General features: G+C 37.5%; 1 protein-coding gene across 4 annotated transcripts in view; it reads left to right on the plus strand.

Moving 5' to 3' along the window:
• CMC2 (C-X9-C motif containing 2) overlaps positions 1-14,472 on the plus strand; it is a gene marked incomplete at its 5' end in the record, with an annotated part of 39,518 nt that extends 25,046 nt beyond the window's left edge. For 2 of the 4 annotated variants that reach the window (XM_082366428.1, XM_082366430.1), the window contains 3 exons: positions 5,997-6,112; positions 10,462-10,533; positions 14,086-14,472. In XM_082366428.1, coding sequence (XP_082222554.1) covers positions 5,997-6,112; positions 10,462-10,533; positions 14,086-14,172 — 275 coding nt within the window. In that variant the 3' untranslated portion in view covers positions 14,173-14,472. Of the gene's footprint in view, positions 1-5,996; positions 6,113-10,461; positions 10,534-12,346; positions 12,450-14,085 lie in introns of all 4 variants that reach the window. The other 2 variants (XR_014237301.1, XM_082366429.1) reach the window with 2 other exon arrangements.
• Positions 14,473-14,892: the final 420 nt, after the last annotated feature.

Consider the following 14,892-nt stretch of genomic DNA (forward strand, 5'->3'; position numbering starts at 1 on the left):
GTTACTGGGTATCCAGGCGTTTAGGATTTGCTTGTGGTAGGTGAGAGCCTGTTAGGGCGCATCTTAGCTTCAGAGAAAGTTCCCACCAATCCGTCTTGCGATGCGATAATCCAGTAAGATCACCCTCAGTACGCTTTTCAAGGAAAGTGACATTCAAATCTCGTTTATTGGGTTTCAAGATTACTGAGCTTGTCGTTTCACACTAAGTGGTTTATGAAGAGTCTTCAGTAAATCCGAGTTCTGGAAGCCTTCATTTGAAGACTTACATGCATAAAAGAAGTTTGCGCTGGCAGAGGAATTCTGTTGTGACACCCCTTGTGTCTCCTGTTCTATCCACACAGGCTTCTGCACTTGTTTTAAAGTGACCCTCATTTCCCACCTTTTTAAAAAAAACTATGTCGAGGTCTGAATCAATTCTCAAATCCATGGTAATCCTACATTCAACGTTCAGCAGACATTTATTGAGCATTTACTCTGTGCATTTAGGAGAATGTCCCTTCCCTCACTAGCCTGTGTGTTCGTTGACGTTCATGGACTAATTGTTTTTCCTCTGAAATTCATGTGATCTGACAGAGTGCTCAGCACCAAGTAAGTGCTGATAAATATTAGTTCAGGGAAAGCTGCACCTGGGCCCATTCCTTAAGAAATCATGTGGGTTGCTCTCAGTAGCAGTGGGGCATGGTCTGTGCTCTGGGAGCATTTGTCACTTACTCAAAAGCATCTGTTTAGATTTGGTGACTTTGCAGCTGTGATAAGTAAAAGTGGGTAGGGTAGGTAGGTAGTCCCCTGCTGTGTCTGCTACCTCTGCTGAATGTGGTGCAGTTTGAAGTAGAGAAACACTCATTTAACTGATTCCGGTGCTTTCTGAAATTAGACTTTAGAAAAATATCTTTTAGAAATCATTAAGTATTATTTTATCATTTTTCCTGGAGAACAGATTCTTCAGACTCTGAACAAGAGCTTTTCTGGCCTTGTTTTAAAATGACATTAGAAATTATAACTGTAGTATAAATTTCTTTCTGGTGGGGCCACACAATAGCAAAATCTTTCTAAAGAAAACCTAAGTGGCATTAAAATATAGGGTTTCCCCCTTGTGATCATAGATCTGCTGAAGTGTGTTATTAGAATGCTTCCTCCCTTTTCTTCACTAGTTAATGTATTTCTTACTCTCGGTTTTTTTATTTTCTAAAATTGTGCCACCTGGTGGTTGAAATCTTCTGCCTATCATAGAATATGCGTTGAAAAATTTTACCTCAGGGTCTCGGTAGAATAAGGTGAAGCAGTGAATAAAATAAGACTATAGTTTTTATATCTTTAGTGAGGACACCCTACTGCTTCAACCCTCCCAGCTTACCCCCAGGTAAAAGTTACAGTTGCTTTGCAGGGGCCTATTAGCCAGTTATCAAAATATCAAATTGTCACAGATGAACATTTTTAGGAGTTTAAGTGGACTGTTGTGGTATCAATGTGTGCATACCTGAGGAAGTGGATGGGATTGGCATGGGGAAGGAAGAGTTGTAGCTGTGACAAGTAAACCGTTCTGATGGTTTCTAAATGCCAGTGTAAAAGTGGGACTGAAGTTTTGTGTTTAAGTACTGACAGTTTGAATGGAATTTATCCCTCTCTTTCTCACTGCAAATACCCATACACAAAGTCTTGTCACCAATGAACGTTCCCTTTACCTTTGCTTCAATAGTGCGGCTGATGTTCATAATTACCTTGGTGCTGCCTTTTGAGATTGTTTTCTGTGTTATCAGTAGTAACAAGCGTTTATCCCTTGAGTGCAAATTTTATTTTTGGAAATGGCTTAAATTTAATTGTGAACTTAGATTTGAGAAGAAACGTAAGGATATACTCTGTAACATCCTTAATTAACTTAGCCAGTCTCTTGGGCATGTTAGGACAGATAAATGAGAAGTTCACACAGCAGCCTGTTTCACTCTTGGACAGCTCCAGGAAGATGACAACTGCCTCTGTACCTTCCACACTTTGGTTTCCAGTCCTGTCCTCGGACACATCTCAGAGTCACTTCAGTTCAGTCTTTCCTATCAAGTGACAGGGCATTTCAGATATACTAATAATACTTTACCTTTGTCGCACTCACTCTTCACTATTTCAGATACTCTCACATATGTTATTTTAAACCTCATGATAGGGACTTCCCTGGTGGTGCAGTGGTTAGGAATCCGCCTGCCAATGCAGGGGACATGGGTTCGAGCCCTGGTCCGGGAAGCCCTGGTCCCACATGCCGCGGAGCAACTAAGCCCGTGCGCCACAACTACTGAGCCTGTGCTCTGGAGCCCGCCAGCCATAACTACTGAAGCCCACGCATCTAGAGCCCGTGCTCTGCAACAAGAGAAGCCACCGCAATGAGAAGCCTGCACACTAGAGAAAGCCCGCATGCAGCAACGAAGACCCAATGCAGCCAAAAAATAAATAAATAAAACTTTAAAAAATTTTAAAAAAACAAAAAAAACCAAAAACAAAACCTCATGATATAGGTCAAGAGCTAATTCCATTTTATGGAAGAAGAGACTTAGGTCTCAGATTAAATTAGCCAAAGTGATATAACTTGTGAATAGCTGTGTCCACAGCCTTTGCCTTCAGACCCACATCTTCTCCCTTCAAATCCATTACTTGTCATACTTAACCAGGCTGTTCTTTCTATCTGTCTCCTCTGTTGTGGGTTTCCCTAAGTTAGTAAATATTCCCAATTTCATGAATGGCTTCCTGTTTAAACCTAGTGTCAGAGCCATCTCCAGCCTGAGCATTCCCCCTGGGGGTACTCAAATTGTCAGTATTCTGGACATGGCTGATCAGGACAAACACAATACTTTTCTTTTTCTTGATGTAGACAGATCCTCTATTTCTAATAATACAGGATAATATTACATTGACTTCTTTGAACCTAGGCCTAGAATTAGTCCCTGTTGAAGTTGTAGCTAACCAGAGGTTCTTTGGGAAATAGTTTTTTTCTATCTGAATTTATTTCATTCACAAACTGCTGGGAAGGCATGTCTTTCCTATTTTGAATGCGGGAAAAATCTGTCACGGTGGGAGATTACGTTGGGTAGTAACTCTGTCACTTACTGTGTGACCCGGGGCTTAGTTTTGCTATGAAAATATGAGTAATGCGTATTTTGACCTACAAAAAAGCTATTTCTTATGGTTCAACTGAACTTAAAAAGGTACCTACTTCCTCCGGTTATTGGGAGGATTATAAGACTTGTGCCTGCATGTGTTAAGTGTTCAAGAAATTATTTTCTACTCTAATAATGTGGATATATTCTTATGGCTTTGACGAAATTTTGAAAATAAGCATATGCAATATATATTTAGCTTTTATTCAGTACATAAAACGTTACTTTGAGTTACAATAGTGTTACTAGAATAAGCTTTTAAAGATGACTACTGGAAGGTGTCAGCACTCATTTAAATGTGCTCTAAGAACAATGCCATTGTTTTAGAGTTATGTTTTGTATATTACACCCAAGAGTACAGCAGTGCATCTGCATGTACACCAACAGTTAGCCAAAGCTGGTAGATAGAAGGAAAGGAGAAGAAGAGAATATCTAACTAAAAAGATAGGGTGGAGGCAAGAGGGGAATGATTGATAAAGCAAGGAATTTGTTAGATAAGGGATAAGGTAAGTGTTTAGAGCTTTAGGTTAAGTCACAGCTTTCACCAAGAAGAATAGGAAAAGGAAACTATATGAAACCATTTTCTTGTTTGACACAATCTAGGATAAGTATGTAGACAGGAAGACGTTTTATTGGCACCGTGGCTGGGTCTACAGTAGCGTACGTATTTGAAGTAAACTTTTGTGGAGGGAGGAGAAATATGTATCATGATATACATTTACGCTTATATACAAGGTGCATGTGTATATTTATCTCAGCAGCCAAGTGTGTTCTTAAGTTTTACCTTACCAATGAGAGAGGTCATGTCAGTACATCAGAAGCTTGTTTCTGAACTGTAAAATCACACATTTGAGGGCTGGTTGATAGCAATATGCAAAAATATTTTGTCAAATATATTTACAAAATAAAATGTTAACGGCATTTTCTTGGTGACTAAACCAGTGTACATCTCCCTTCAGAAAAAATGAGCAAGGCAGAAGCAGGATAACTAATATATACATAAGTGTAGGTATATAATACTGGTATAGTATTAGATGACTTAAATTGCTGGACTGTATGATACCTCATTTTTCTGAGGCAAAATTTTTATATCTTTGTAAAGACTTTGTCATTGGTGACAGGCAGACAGAACTTGAACTTGGCTGCATTTCCAGTTTCCATTTCAAATACTCAAATACTTGGCACAGCGGCCTGATTTGTGATCTTTAGGTGTGGTGTGTGTGTGTGTGTGTGTGTGTGTGTGTGTGTGTTTAGTAGTTACTCAGTGGAACAGTGATCTTCTGATATTTTTATAACTTGAAATCTGAAATAGTAGGTATATTATAATTCTCTGCAATTATTTGTTTAGTCATTTTTAAGGATTTTATTTGTCGGGAGTGGGAGGTTGGTGGGCAGTTTGAATTTCTTGGAACATTTTTTAACAGCTTTATTAAGGTATAATTTACATACCATAGAATTCGCTCACTCTAAGTGAATTCAGTGATTTTAGTAAGCTTCTACAGTTGTGCAGCCATTACCACAATCCTATTTTAGAATATTTTCGTCCCCCAAAGTTTTCTTTGTGCCATTTGCAGATTAATCCCCACTCTCACCTTTGGGCCTAGGCATTGATCAGCTTTTTGTCTCTACAAATTTGCCTTTTTTAGACATTGCATATAAATGGAATCATACATTACAGTCTTTTGAATATGGCTTATTTCATTTAATTTAGTGCTTTTGAGGTTCCTCCATGTTGGCACATGTATAAGTTCATTCTTTTTAATTGCTAGGTAGTAGTACCCCATTGTATAGATATAGTGATTTGTTTATCCATTACTTGATTATTAGACATTTGGATTGATTCCAGTATTGACTATTATGAATAATGCTATGAACATTCACATATAAGTCTTTGTGGGGATATATGTTTTCATTTCTCTTGGGTGTGGTCTTAGGAGTGCAGTTTCCAGGTCATATGTTAAGTTTGTGTTTAATTTCTTAAGAAACTGCCAAATTGTTTTCCAAAGTGTCTGTACTATTTAGCATTCCCAGTTGCAATGAGTAAGGTCCCTTTCCTCCACATCCTAACCGGTGCTTGGTATTGTCTGATTTTGTGATTATAGCTATTCTGGTGGATGTGTAGTAATCTTTTCTGAGTTAAAAAGAATAGGTTTAAGAAAAGAATAGGTGAATAGTGCTGCATAAATATAGCAAACACCTGAAAATGATGTTTTATCTTAGACCTTGGCTGCTAATTTTCTTTGTGAAATGAAACAATTAAACTTAATTTCAGGGATTTTAGCTTCTTGATTTCATTGTAATAATTGCATTTTATGAGTATATATGCTAAATTTGAGAAAAAAATTTCCACATCTGCTTCTTGTTTCTCTTCATGGTTTAGTTAGATTTTCTCAGCCAGATGTTAGTTAGGAAGAAAGCAGTCTACATTAATTCACACTGATGTGAGACTGACTAATGGCCTTTTAACCCTTATACATTTAAAAAGGATTAATAGGCCAGTTCTCTTCATTGGTAGAATTTCATCTGAACAAAATGAGTTGTAATCAATTTCAGGAATGTGGGAAAAGTAATTGAAGTCAGGCTTATTAATATAGGCAAGCTGTTTCTGCTTGAGCACCTATTTCCAGGATTGGGTCTTTTGAGGAGTCCGCTTTTTTCCGAACCTGCATGTTCTCTAAACACTCCTGATAACCTGCCAAATCTGTTAAGTCATTGGATAAGGAAGCTGAGGCTCAAGCTTAATAATTTGTCAGCATTCTTTTCTGATAAAGGTCACTGCAGGTTCTTACTGAAAATAGTTTTAGGTCGCATTAACAAGTACAGTCACACATATTCAAGACACTCTTGTATCCACAGGTTGCTCTGCTGTGCTCCATCTCCTTCTCCTAAAGATGCATCCTGACTTATCTCCACACTTGCATACTGAAGAATGCAACGTCTTGATTAACTTGCTTAAGGAATGTCACAAAAATGTAAGAGTTCAGAAAAATGACCATAAAGCAAAAATGAAACCTAGGTACAGCACACCGAATTAAAACGTTATCTCCATTAATGGAAGGAAATGATAATGTCTTAGTTATGGGTCTTAGCTTAGTAAAGATTAGCAGTTGATGCTTGTGATTTTTTTAGAAACCACTTCCCTTTATGATAAGTAGAAATCAAGCATGGTAGTTTATTAGGGAGCTTCTGAAATGATATATAGTAATTAGAATCCCTGTTCCTTGTTCCTTGACTTCTACAGTTCTGTGTTTAAAGGAAGTTGAAACATTTTTTATAATTACATGTTAACTAGATTTAAATTATGACTGGCCTAATTTGACAGGTTTACTTAGTTGTTAGTGGAATGGAAATAAAATTCCATGGTTAAAACCACAATAGAAAATAAGCCCATTTTTGGAATGCGTTAAATTAATCTGATATTTTTCCCAATGTCAAATATTTAGTTTTTTTCATGTATTTGATGTATGAGACAGTTATAAGGAGCATTTGTGTTTTTCTTTAACTTTGCATGATGCATTATTTCCTTCATGTTATTCATAAACTGTAGATATATCAGATTCCAATAATAGTATTATTTAAACGAATAAAATTTTAAGACTAAAAGTAAGGTAGTAAGGAATGCCGATGACCTGTGAGGTCAGGTATTTATACTGGTTCAAAGAATGTTGTTGATGACAATATACTTTTCGGCAAACTATTTCTGCCATACATCTAGATTAAGAATTGATACTGTGGGATTGACATATATTCACTAATATGTATAAAATAGATAACTAATAAGAATTGATATTGTAAGTCTTTTTAACTTTAGCCATTGGTTTTAAATTGTGTTTCCCTGGGGGCTGATGACTTTAAGCATCTTTTCATGTACTTATTGGCCATTCATATAACGTCTTTCGCCCATATTTTAAAATTGGGTTGTTTTGTCTTGTTATTGAGTTGTAAGAATTCTTTTTATCATTTGGCATACAAGTCCTATGTCTCATAAGTGTATTATGAATATTTTCTCCCAGTCTGTGGCATCCTTTTTTATTTTCTTAAAAATGTGTTACAAAGAGCCGTTTGTAAGTTTGATGAAGTCTAATTTACCAGTTTTTTCTTTTATTGTTTATGTTTTTTGTGTTCTAAGGATCTTTGTATATTTCCTGGTCACAAAGATTTTCTCCTATTTTTTCTTCTAGAAGTTTTATAGTTTTAGCTTTTAAAATTTAGGTCCGTGACTCAAGTTAATTTTTGTGTATGGTGTGAGGTTTGAGTCAAGGTTTATTTCTCTCCCTGCGGATACCCAGTTATTCCAGCACCATTTGTTGAAGAGACTGTCCTTTCCCCACTAAATTACCTTGGTGCCTTTGTCAAAAATCAGCTGACCATATGTGAATGGGTCTACTTCTGGGCTCTCTAGTCTGTTCCACTGATTTATATGTCTGTTCTTAACACCAGTTGATTCCAACATTATCTTACTGGGGCCACCTGGTCCCATGACTGTTTTGTCCTCTTTTCTGTCCCAATTCACTTTCCATGCTGCATCTGGAGTGCTCTCTCAGACGTAAGTTTAATCACTGTTCCCCTTAATGGCTCCCTTTGCCTGTAGAATAAACTCTAAAATTTCTTTGTGTTTCAAGGCCTTAATGTACTGGCCCCTACTTACTCTTGGGCTTGACTACATGCCCACCCCCCCCCCCCCCCCCGCACCCCTCATCCTTCCTGCGTGTTCTTGTCTGCAGTTGTACTGGAGCATGTTTTTGTCTTCTAAGCCTTTTTACTTGCTTTTTTCCTGTGCTTAACTTAGAACCTTCCTCACTGTCTCAACTTCTCATTTGCTTGATCAGGTTTTATCATCCTCCAGGCTTTATTCTGGTTAATTTGTCATTTCCTCTTCCTTTTCTTTCCTGGCCGGGATTCTCTGTACTCCAGTAATACTGTACATAATAGATTTCCTACGTTATGGCAGTTACTCTTACACTTTTTGGTCTCAGGACTCCTTCACACTCTTAAAAGTTATTGACGACCCCAAAGATCTTTTGTTTATGTGGACTATATCTACCAATATTTAGTGAATTAGAAATTAAAACTGAGAAATTGAAAAATACTAATTTATTTAAAAACTGTAATAATAAACCCATTACATGTTAATAGTTATTTTTCATAAAAAAGACCTTATTTTCCAAAACAAAAAAACGGTGGAGGGCTTCCCTGGTGGCGCAGTGGTTGAGAATCTGCCTGCTAATGCAGGGGACACGGGTTCGAGCCCTGGTCTGGGAAGATCCCACATGCCGCAGAGCAACTAGGCCCGTGAGCCACAACTACTGAGCCTGCGCGTCTGGAGCCTGTGCTCTGCAACAAGAGAGGCCGCGATAGTGAGAGGCCCGCACACCGCGATGAAGAGTGGCCCCTGCTTGCCGCAGCTAGAGAAAGCCCTTGCACAGAAACGAAGACCCAACACAGCCAAAAATAAATAAAAAAACAAAAAAAAAACCCCCAAAACGGTGGAAAGAGTGACATTGCTTTTGCATTTTTGCAGTTCTCTTTAATGTTTGGTTTAATAGAATACAGCTGGTTCTCATATCTGTCTCTGCACTCAATCTGTGGTGATATTACACTTCATGTAGCCTCTGGAAAAATCCACTGTACCCTTGTGAGAGAATGAAAGTGAGCAAAGCAAATAAGATCTTCAATTATTAGGAAGATAGATTTTACCTTCCCCTGGAAAGGTCTTGGGTAGCCCTGGGGACTACACTTTGAGAACCACTGCTTTATAGCGATCACTTCATGATTTTTCTCTGAGCTATGAGAGTAGGGCCCAGGTCCACCTTGCTCACTGTTGTGTCCCTAGTGCCTGGGACACTGTCTTCCAGACACTGACTGATTGATTCACTTATTCAATCAGTTGCTCTACCAGTTTGTTCTCTAGAAACAGACACCAGGCATTGGAGGCTTATGCACGTGTATACAAGAGAAGTGCAGTCCATGGGCATTTCTTTTACCAACTCCACTGGGGCATTTTGGGTTTGTTTTTCACATAATGTCACAAGAGTATAATTCTCTTTTGGGCTAATGTTGAGGTGGAAGTGAAAATATAAATTAGTTTTTGTCTTGAATTTTTAAAATAAGATGTATGTGTATGGGATGATTGGAATAAATAAAAACTAAACTATGAAATACTGCCTTACATTCTAAAAGTTTAACCCTTTCTGGTATTTCTGTTTGGCCAGAAGGTGTGTGAAAAAGCATTGTCCCTGTTTGTTGTCAAGGAGGTAGTTTATACACAGGAAATATTTATCCTGAAAAGGTAATTAGGTAATCAGTAGGAGATCTTAAATGCTTGCCAGAAAAACTCTGACCATTTATTCAATGTGGACCAGAAAAGTACATTTAAAGTGGTGAAGAAACAGGGAAAAAAGAAATAGCATGACTATTACTAATTATGTGTTGTCTGGTTTCCATGAAAGCCTTAATTAGAAAGAAAAGGAAAAGATGTGCTTATTGTTACAAGTTAAGCATTTATGGCATGTCATTATAGGAGATCACCATGCTGTCCGACCTATGCATAAAAATCGTGACATGCAAACACACTAATTATGGCCCTACTAAAATTCAGGTTCTTGATATCAGTCTTTATCTGCTTTGGAGCATATATACTTTTTGCCATGATAATAGTCACAGGACTTGAAACCACTAGAAGATTTTTATTTTTGCTTTTCAAACAAAACAGACTTTGAATTCAGACATTGATTTTCTGATATTGTGAATTAGTGGCTTGTTTATGGGGCCCCTACAGGCCATCTAATAATAGTGTTATGTGTTTCTAATTTATTTTGATGACATTTTGAATGGAGGCAAATGAGAAAATGGCTTTGGCACCAAGCTTTCCATAAGTAACTCTTCTATGGGACAGGAGTGTTTGCTCGTGAAGGAGGTTACTGGTCGTGTCAATATGGCTACACTGCCCTTTGACATCACTCTATAATAGAGGATGGATAACATGCCCTTAAAGAAAGGGTATTAGGTAATAAAATGCTTTTCACTCGGTCACTGTGAGGTTTTGGCAGGTTAATAGTCTTCTCTTTTATCAAAAAAAAGTCTTTTTATTTTTCATTTCTACCTATAGAGCATTTATTCCTCTTTTGTAGGAATGCCAGGATAAGCCTGTTTATTTGTATATTTTATACTTGTGACTTAACTATTTGCTTAACTATTAACTGTTTGCTTATTGACAAAGTGACCCATTAAACCCATTTCTGTAGGAATAAGTGTTTCAGTTCTGTGTGCCAGAGACCTTAGCATATGGGATGAAATATTGTACGCCTTTTCTTCCTTTTAGCACAGCATTCTGAAATTTTTTGGTCATTGCAATGATCTTGATCGGGAGATGAGAAAATGCTTGAAGAATGAGGTAAGGAAAATGTTAAAGGATGGAAATGGTTGAACTATAGAAAAGAACATCTTGGAACAATATTATATATTACTGCCATTATTAAGTTTTTTGCAAATTTTTGTATAACACCGATTGACTTTATATGTATGTCTTCCCCTAAAACCAAGAGGAGAAATGAAAGTGTCTTCTGGGGACAATTTTGGGACATTGCTGATTTTTTTTTGCATGTACATAAATGAAAACAACTATCTTATAATAGTCACTGTAACTCCTTTGGATGAATTTTTAAGGTTTAGGACATTGAATCTGTTCAGCAGAAAGACTTGTCAGTCAGTGTTTAGCTATAGCAGGTAACTAAAACTCCTTGGGCCTCAATTTCCTTGTATAACATGAGGAGGCTAGACTTAGGCTCTTTCCAGCTTTAAAATTTTGCATTTCTTTATAATTATAGTATGTACAACCCATAGGGATCTAGTTTGACTTGTTTGGAAAGACTTGTTTCCTGAATACAGTTTTAGGCTATGACTTGGACTTGGGCAAATAGCCAAAGTTTATTGTCTTTTTGCAGGTACTGCAAACTGAACAGAGTGCATTTTAAATCTTTGAAAAGAAATTTAATTCCATTTCTGTTTTGTTCATCAGATATTTTAGGTCCAGAACCTTTAAAAATATATAACTACTAAAAATCTGCCCTCCAATTTGCGTTTTCTGTACTTTTGAACTGTTTTTCCTCTATAAGCCTCATATTGAAAGGTATTAGATATGATATTTGAAGCCATTCAGCATCTATGAATCATTTTTTGTGTTTTCCACTTTGGGGCTCTCCCCCCCACCACCTCCGCCTTCCTGGAATCCCTTTACAGCATCTTTCCTGTTTGAAAAACTTCCTGGAGTTCTAATAATTTTCTTTGTGTGAACAAATGGGTATAAGTGTTTTAAACTGATTTTTGAAAAGAGTTTTTTCATCATATGTAAATGGTAGTTTATATGGAAACTAAACCTAGGGCTGTGTTCCTGTTTCAATAAGATTATGGAAAAATAAAACCCATACTGTTTTATTTGGTATAGCTGTTTGTTTCTTACATGCTTTCAGTTGTATAAGGTAGCTTTTTAAGTTTAGATTTTTTTTTGTCCTTACAGTTCAGTGATTTTGCCATTGGTTTGGTGATTAGATCCTCATACGAAATTTTTTTTTTCCTATGTGGTAGAAGAATGTGTAGATATTTTTCTTATTTTGTCTGAGTTTGTTTTCGTATAAATTTCAGGTTTTCTCCTTGACTACTTTCTAAGTCCTCTATGTAGTTTTTATATTGCTTCATTACCTGATTTATAGATGTTTTTCTGTCTGTTCTTTCATCCTTCAGTTCTCCGAACCTGTGCTCATTTATTTCCTCTCTGCTTTTAATGCTTCCCAGTTTCCCATTTACTGCTTCTAGTGCTCTCCTCCTACCATTTCCTTCATGTGTCATTTAAGTACTTCATTCTTTGAAGCTTTTAACTAGAAAAAAGGTCCAGCCAGTTCTTTCTGATCCTCTCTTTGCTGCTGTGTTGCTGCTTTTGTTCTTTTTATTGAAATAATCGCTAATACTACTTTTGCAGCATCCTCTTTTGTCTCTCTTACTTGTTTGGTTTGGTTTGATTTTTGGCTAATTGACCTTCCATGCTATCTGTGTTGTTTGGTGGCATTTTGTGAATAACACCATAGTTATCCTTCTTTTTTCTTCTTTTATTCAGGGGCCATGTTGACTCCCTTTGGAGATACCGTAACATATATTTTAATATAGACTCTGTTTTAATTTGCTTTATGACTTACTTTATTGGCCTGCTACAGATTATTGTCTTCTGAAGACTTACCCATAAGACCCTCCTTTGAACCTGATTGTTGGAGGCTTCATATGATTAAAGAGGGATATCAAATATTTTTCTCAGAGCAGGTATCCCTCCATGTTCTACAACGTTTTTTTTTTTTAACCTTTTAAAGTAATGAAACGCCCTTCCCCTCTCCCCCCGACAGTCTTATGAAGAAAATTAATGTATGACGGATAAAAGGAATGTTTTGGTTAAAGGAACCTGGTGTTTCATCTGTTATTTGAAATGGCCCTTTGATGAGGAAAAAAAAAGTTTGAAAACTGCTACTATTCCAGAAGATATGTTAGAACTCTTCAGTCAAAACTTTAGACCTAGAAAACTTCTTAAAGATTATCTAGCCCAACTCCTTACATTTGAGCTTACTGGCCCAGAAGATGAAGTAACTCAAAGGTGTTAATCTCAGGACTCAGGGGAGGCAGCCAGAGTCCCTGGTTAGTGCTCTGTCACTTGTCTTTTGTTTCTGTGGCTTCTTTCCATATCTCTGACAGCTGAAAGATTTTGATGTCCAATTATTCACATATACTCAGTTTTTTCAACTTGAATTTGCTTTTCGTTTTTTTTCACTCTGCCTGAGAACCCCTCTTGCACCTTTAAATTATGTCTTTATTTGTGTATATATTATAAACATGTAAATATACACGTATGAAACCACTTATATTCAAGTTTCTCTGCTTTAAACAAGTATTTTTTCTCAGTGCCAGGCTCTGGGTTTCCTGTTAGTTATAACCTGCTGGCCAGATCAGAATACTAGGCTAAAATCCTCCAAGGTGAAAACTACATTTAGATCCAACCGATTACAGAAACATAGGATTTGGGAAGAATTGAGTTTGATGACTATTCATGATGAAAAAATCCTAGGAAGTTCAGCTGACTATAAGTTTCCATATGAACCATTAGGATAATATGGTTACTAAGAGCCAGTTTCTCTTTTGGCAATATTTATAGAAATATGATGTGTCTAGGTCATAAGAACTAGTAGGCCCACTGTAGTCCATATCTGCCGGACTTTGTTTAGAGCACTAGAGTATTTAATTCTGGTGTGGTATTTTTTTATAAGGGGTTATTCGTATTAAAGTGTTGTATAAAAGGCACTTTACAGATAAGCCTTTAGAAGGCAGAAGCTATGTTCTGTGGAACAGTTGTAGAAACCAGCAGCGTTCAGCCTGTAAAAGAGATAGTGGGTTACCTGTAATCAGATATTTGGAAGATTGTAGCAGGCAAGGAGAAATAGAGGGAAGTAGGAGAATTTACAGGGAAACACTTATTGGTTCAACACGAGAAGCTCTGGAACAAGAAGTGTCCAACAGTTGAACGGGCTGCCTCTCGGGGTGGGGAGCCTCCTGATTAGAAGTGTTCAAGTAGAGGTTAGATGACACGCTAGATTGTGAGCTTCTGGAGAACAGGGACAGGACTCATCCGTCCTAAATATTTATTGAATTCACGTTTTGGGAGGAAATTAACTCAGCAAATATTTCTGCACCTATTAGGAGTTAGCTGCTGTACTGTATTGAATGAAATTTTACTAGATGGCCTCTAAGGTCACTGTTTCCAATCTCAGATTCAGTGAAATAAGAGCCGTGTAGAAGTTTTGTCAGTAAAAACGTTATTTTTATTTTGCAAATATATCTAAATATCTAACGTATGTAAATGGTGACATAATCTATTGTCTCTTTTCTCCCCCCGCTTCCTTTTATTTTCCAGTACATGGAAAAGAGGAACAAGAGCAGGGAGCGTGGCAACGCAATGCGAAAGAGACTTTTTAATCCTCCAGAGGAATCTGAAAAATAGATCATATTTTCACTGGATGCCTTGGCTGAGAGAAGACCCAAAGACTCTTGGGTGGTAGCTGAAGGAATCCCGTTGCATTTGGTCTCCAGAATCCTTTGAATGGAAAGTGACCCATGAGAAATCGAGCCTTGGAGAAGTATGGAAGCCCTGGATCCGGAATGTTGGTTGGGCAGAGCTGTTAGAACGCTCTCTCCTCTTCCAGCGCACCTGAGACTTCTAACGTGTTTGTTCCCTTTGCCTACGGCCTGTTGACATTTGAGTAACTTATCTCCCTCAATAAAATCATTGATTCTAATCATATTTTCTCTGTTCTCTTAGACTTTCTTGGAATTAGGGCAAAATGGTGCCGTTAGACTTCTCTTTTTGCAGTGTGGCAGTTCTGGAGCCTAAACGTTGAAAGCACAGCTAGGGCAGACAGAGTTTGGGGAAATCCCAGCTGTGTTAACTCTATGAAAATCTTCCAACTTTATTGTTTTTAAAGAGCTCTTTTCCAAAAGGTTAAATGTTTAGCATTGATAACATTGTGTCTGGCTAGGATTTAAGTCTGAGCAGACTTAGCTTCTCTGTTTGGTTGAAGGTGCCCACCCTGGGTGCCAGTTGTCTCCTGGGCATCAACCTTAGGCCCACGTGCCTCCTCTTTGCTGGGCACAGGGCCCTTCTTCCCAGACTCATTTCTAGCAGCCATCCTGCCAGTGTTCCTTTTGCCGGGTGTTTCTGAGA

This window comes from Balaenoptera borealis (assembly GCF_965194805.1).
Source record: "Balaenoptera borealis genome assembly, chromosome: 19".
NCBI lineage: Eukaryota > Metazoa > Chordata > Mammalia > Artiodactyla > Balaenopteridae > Balaenoptera > Balaenoptera borealis.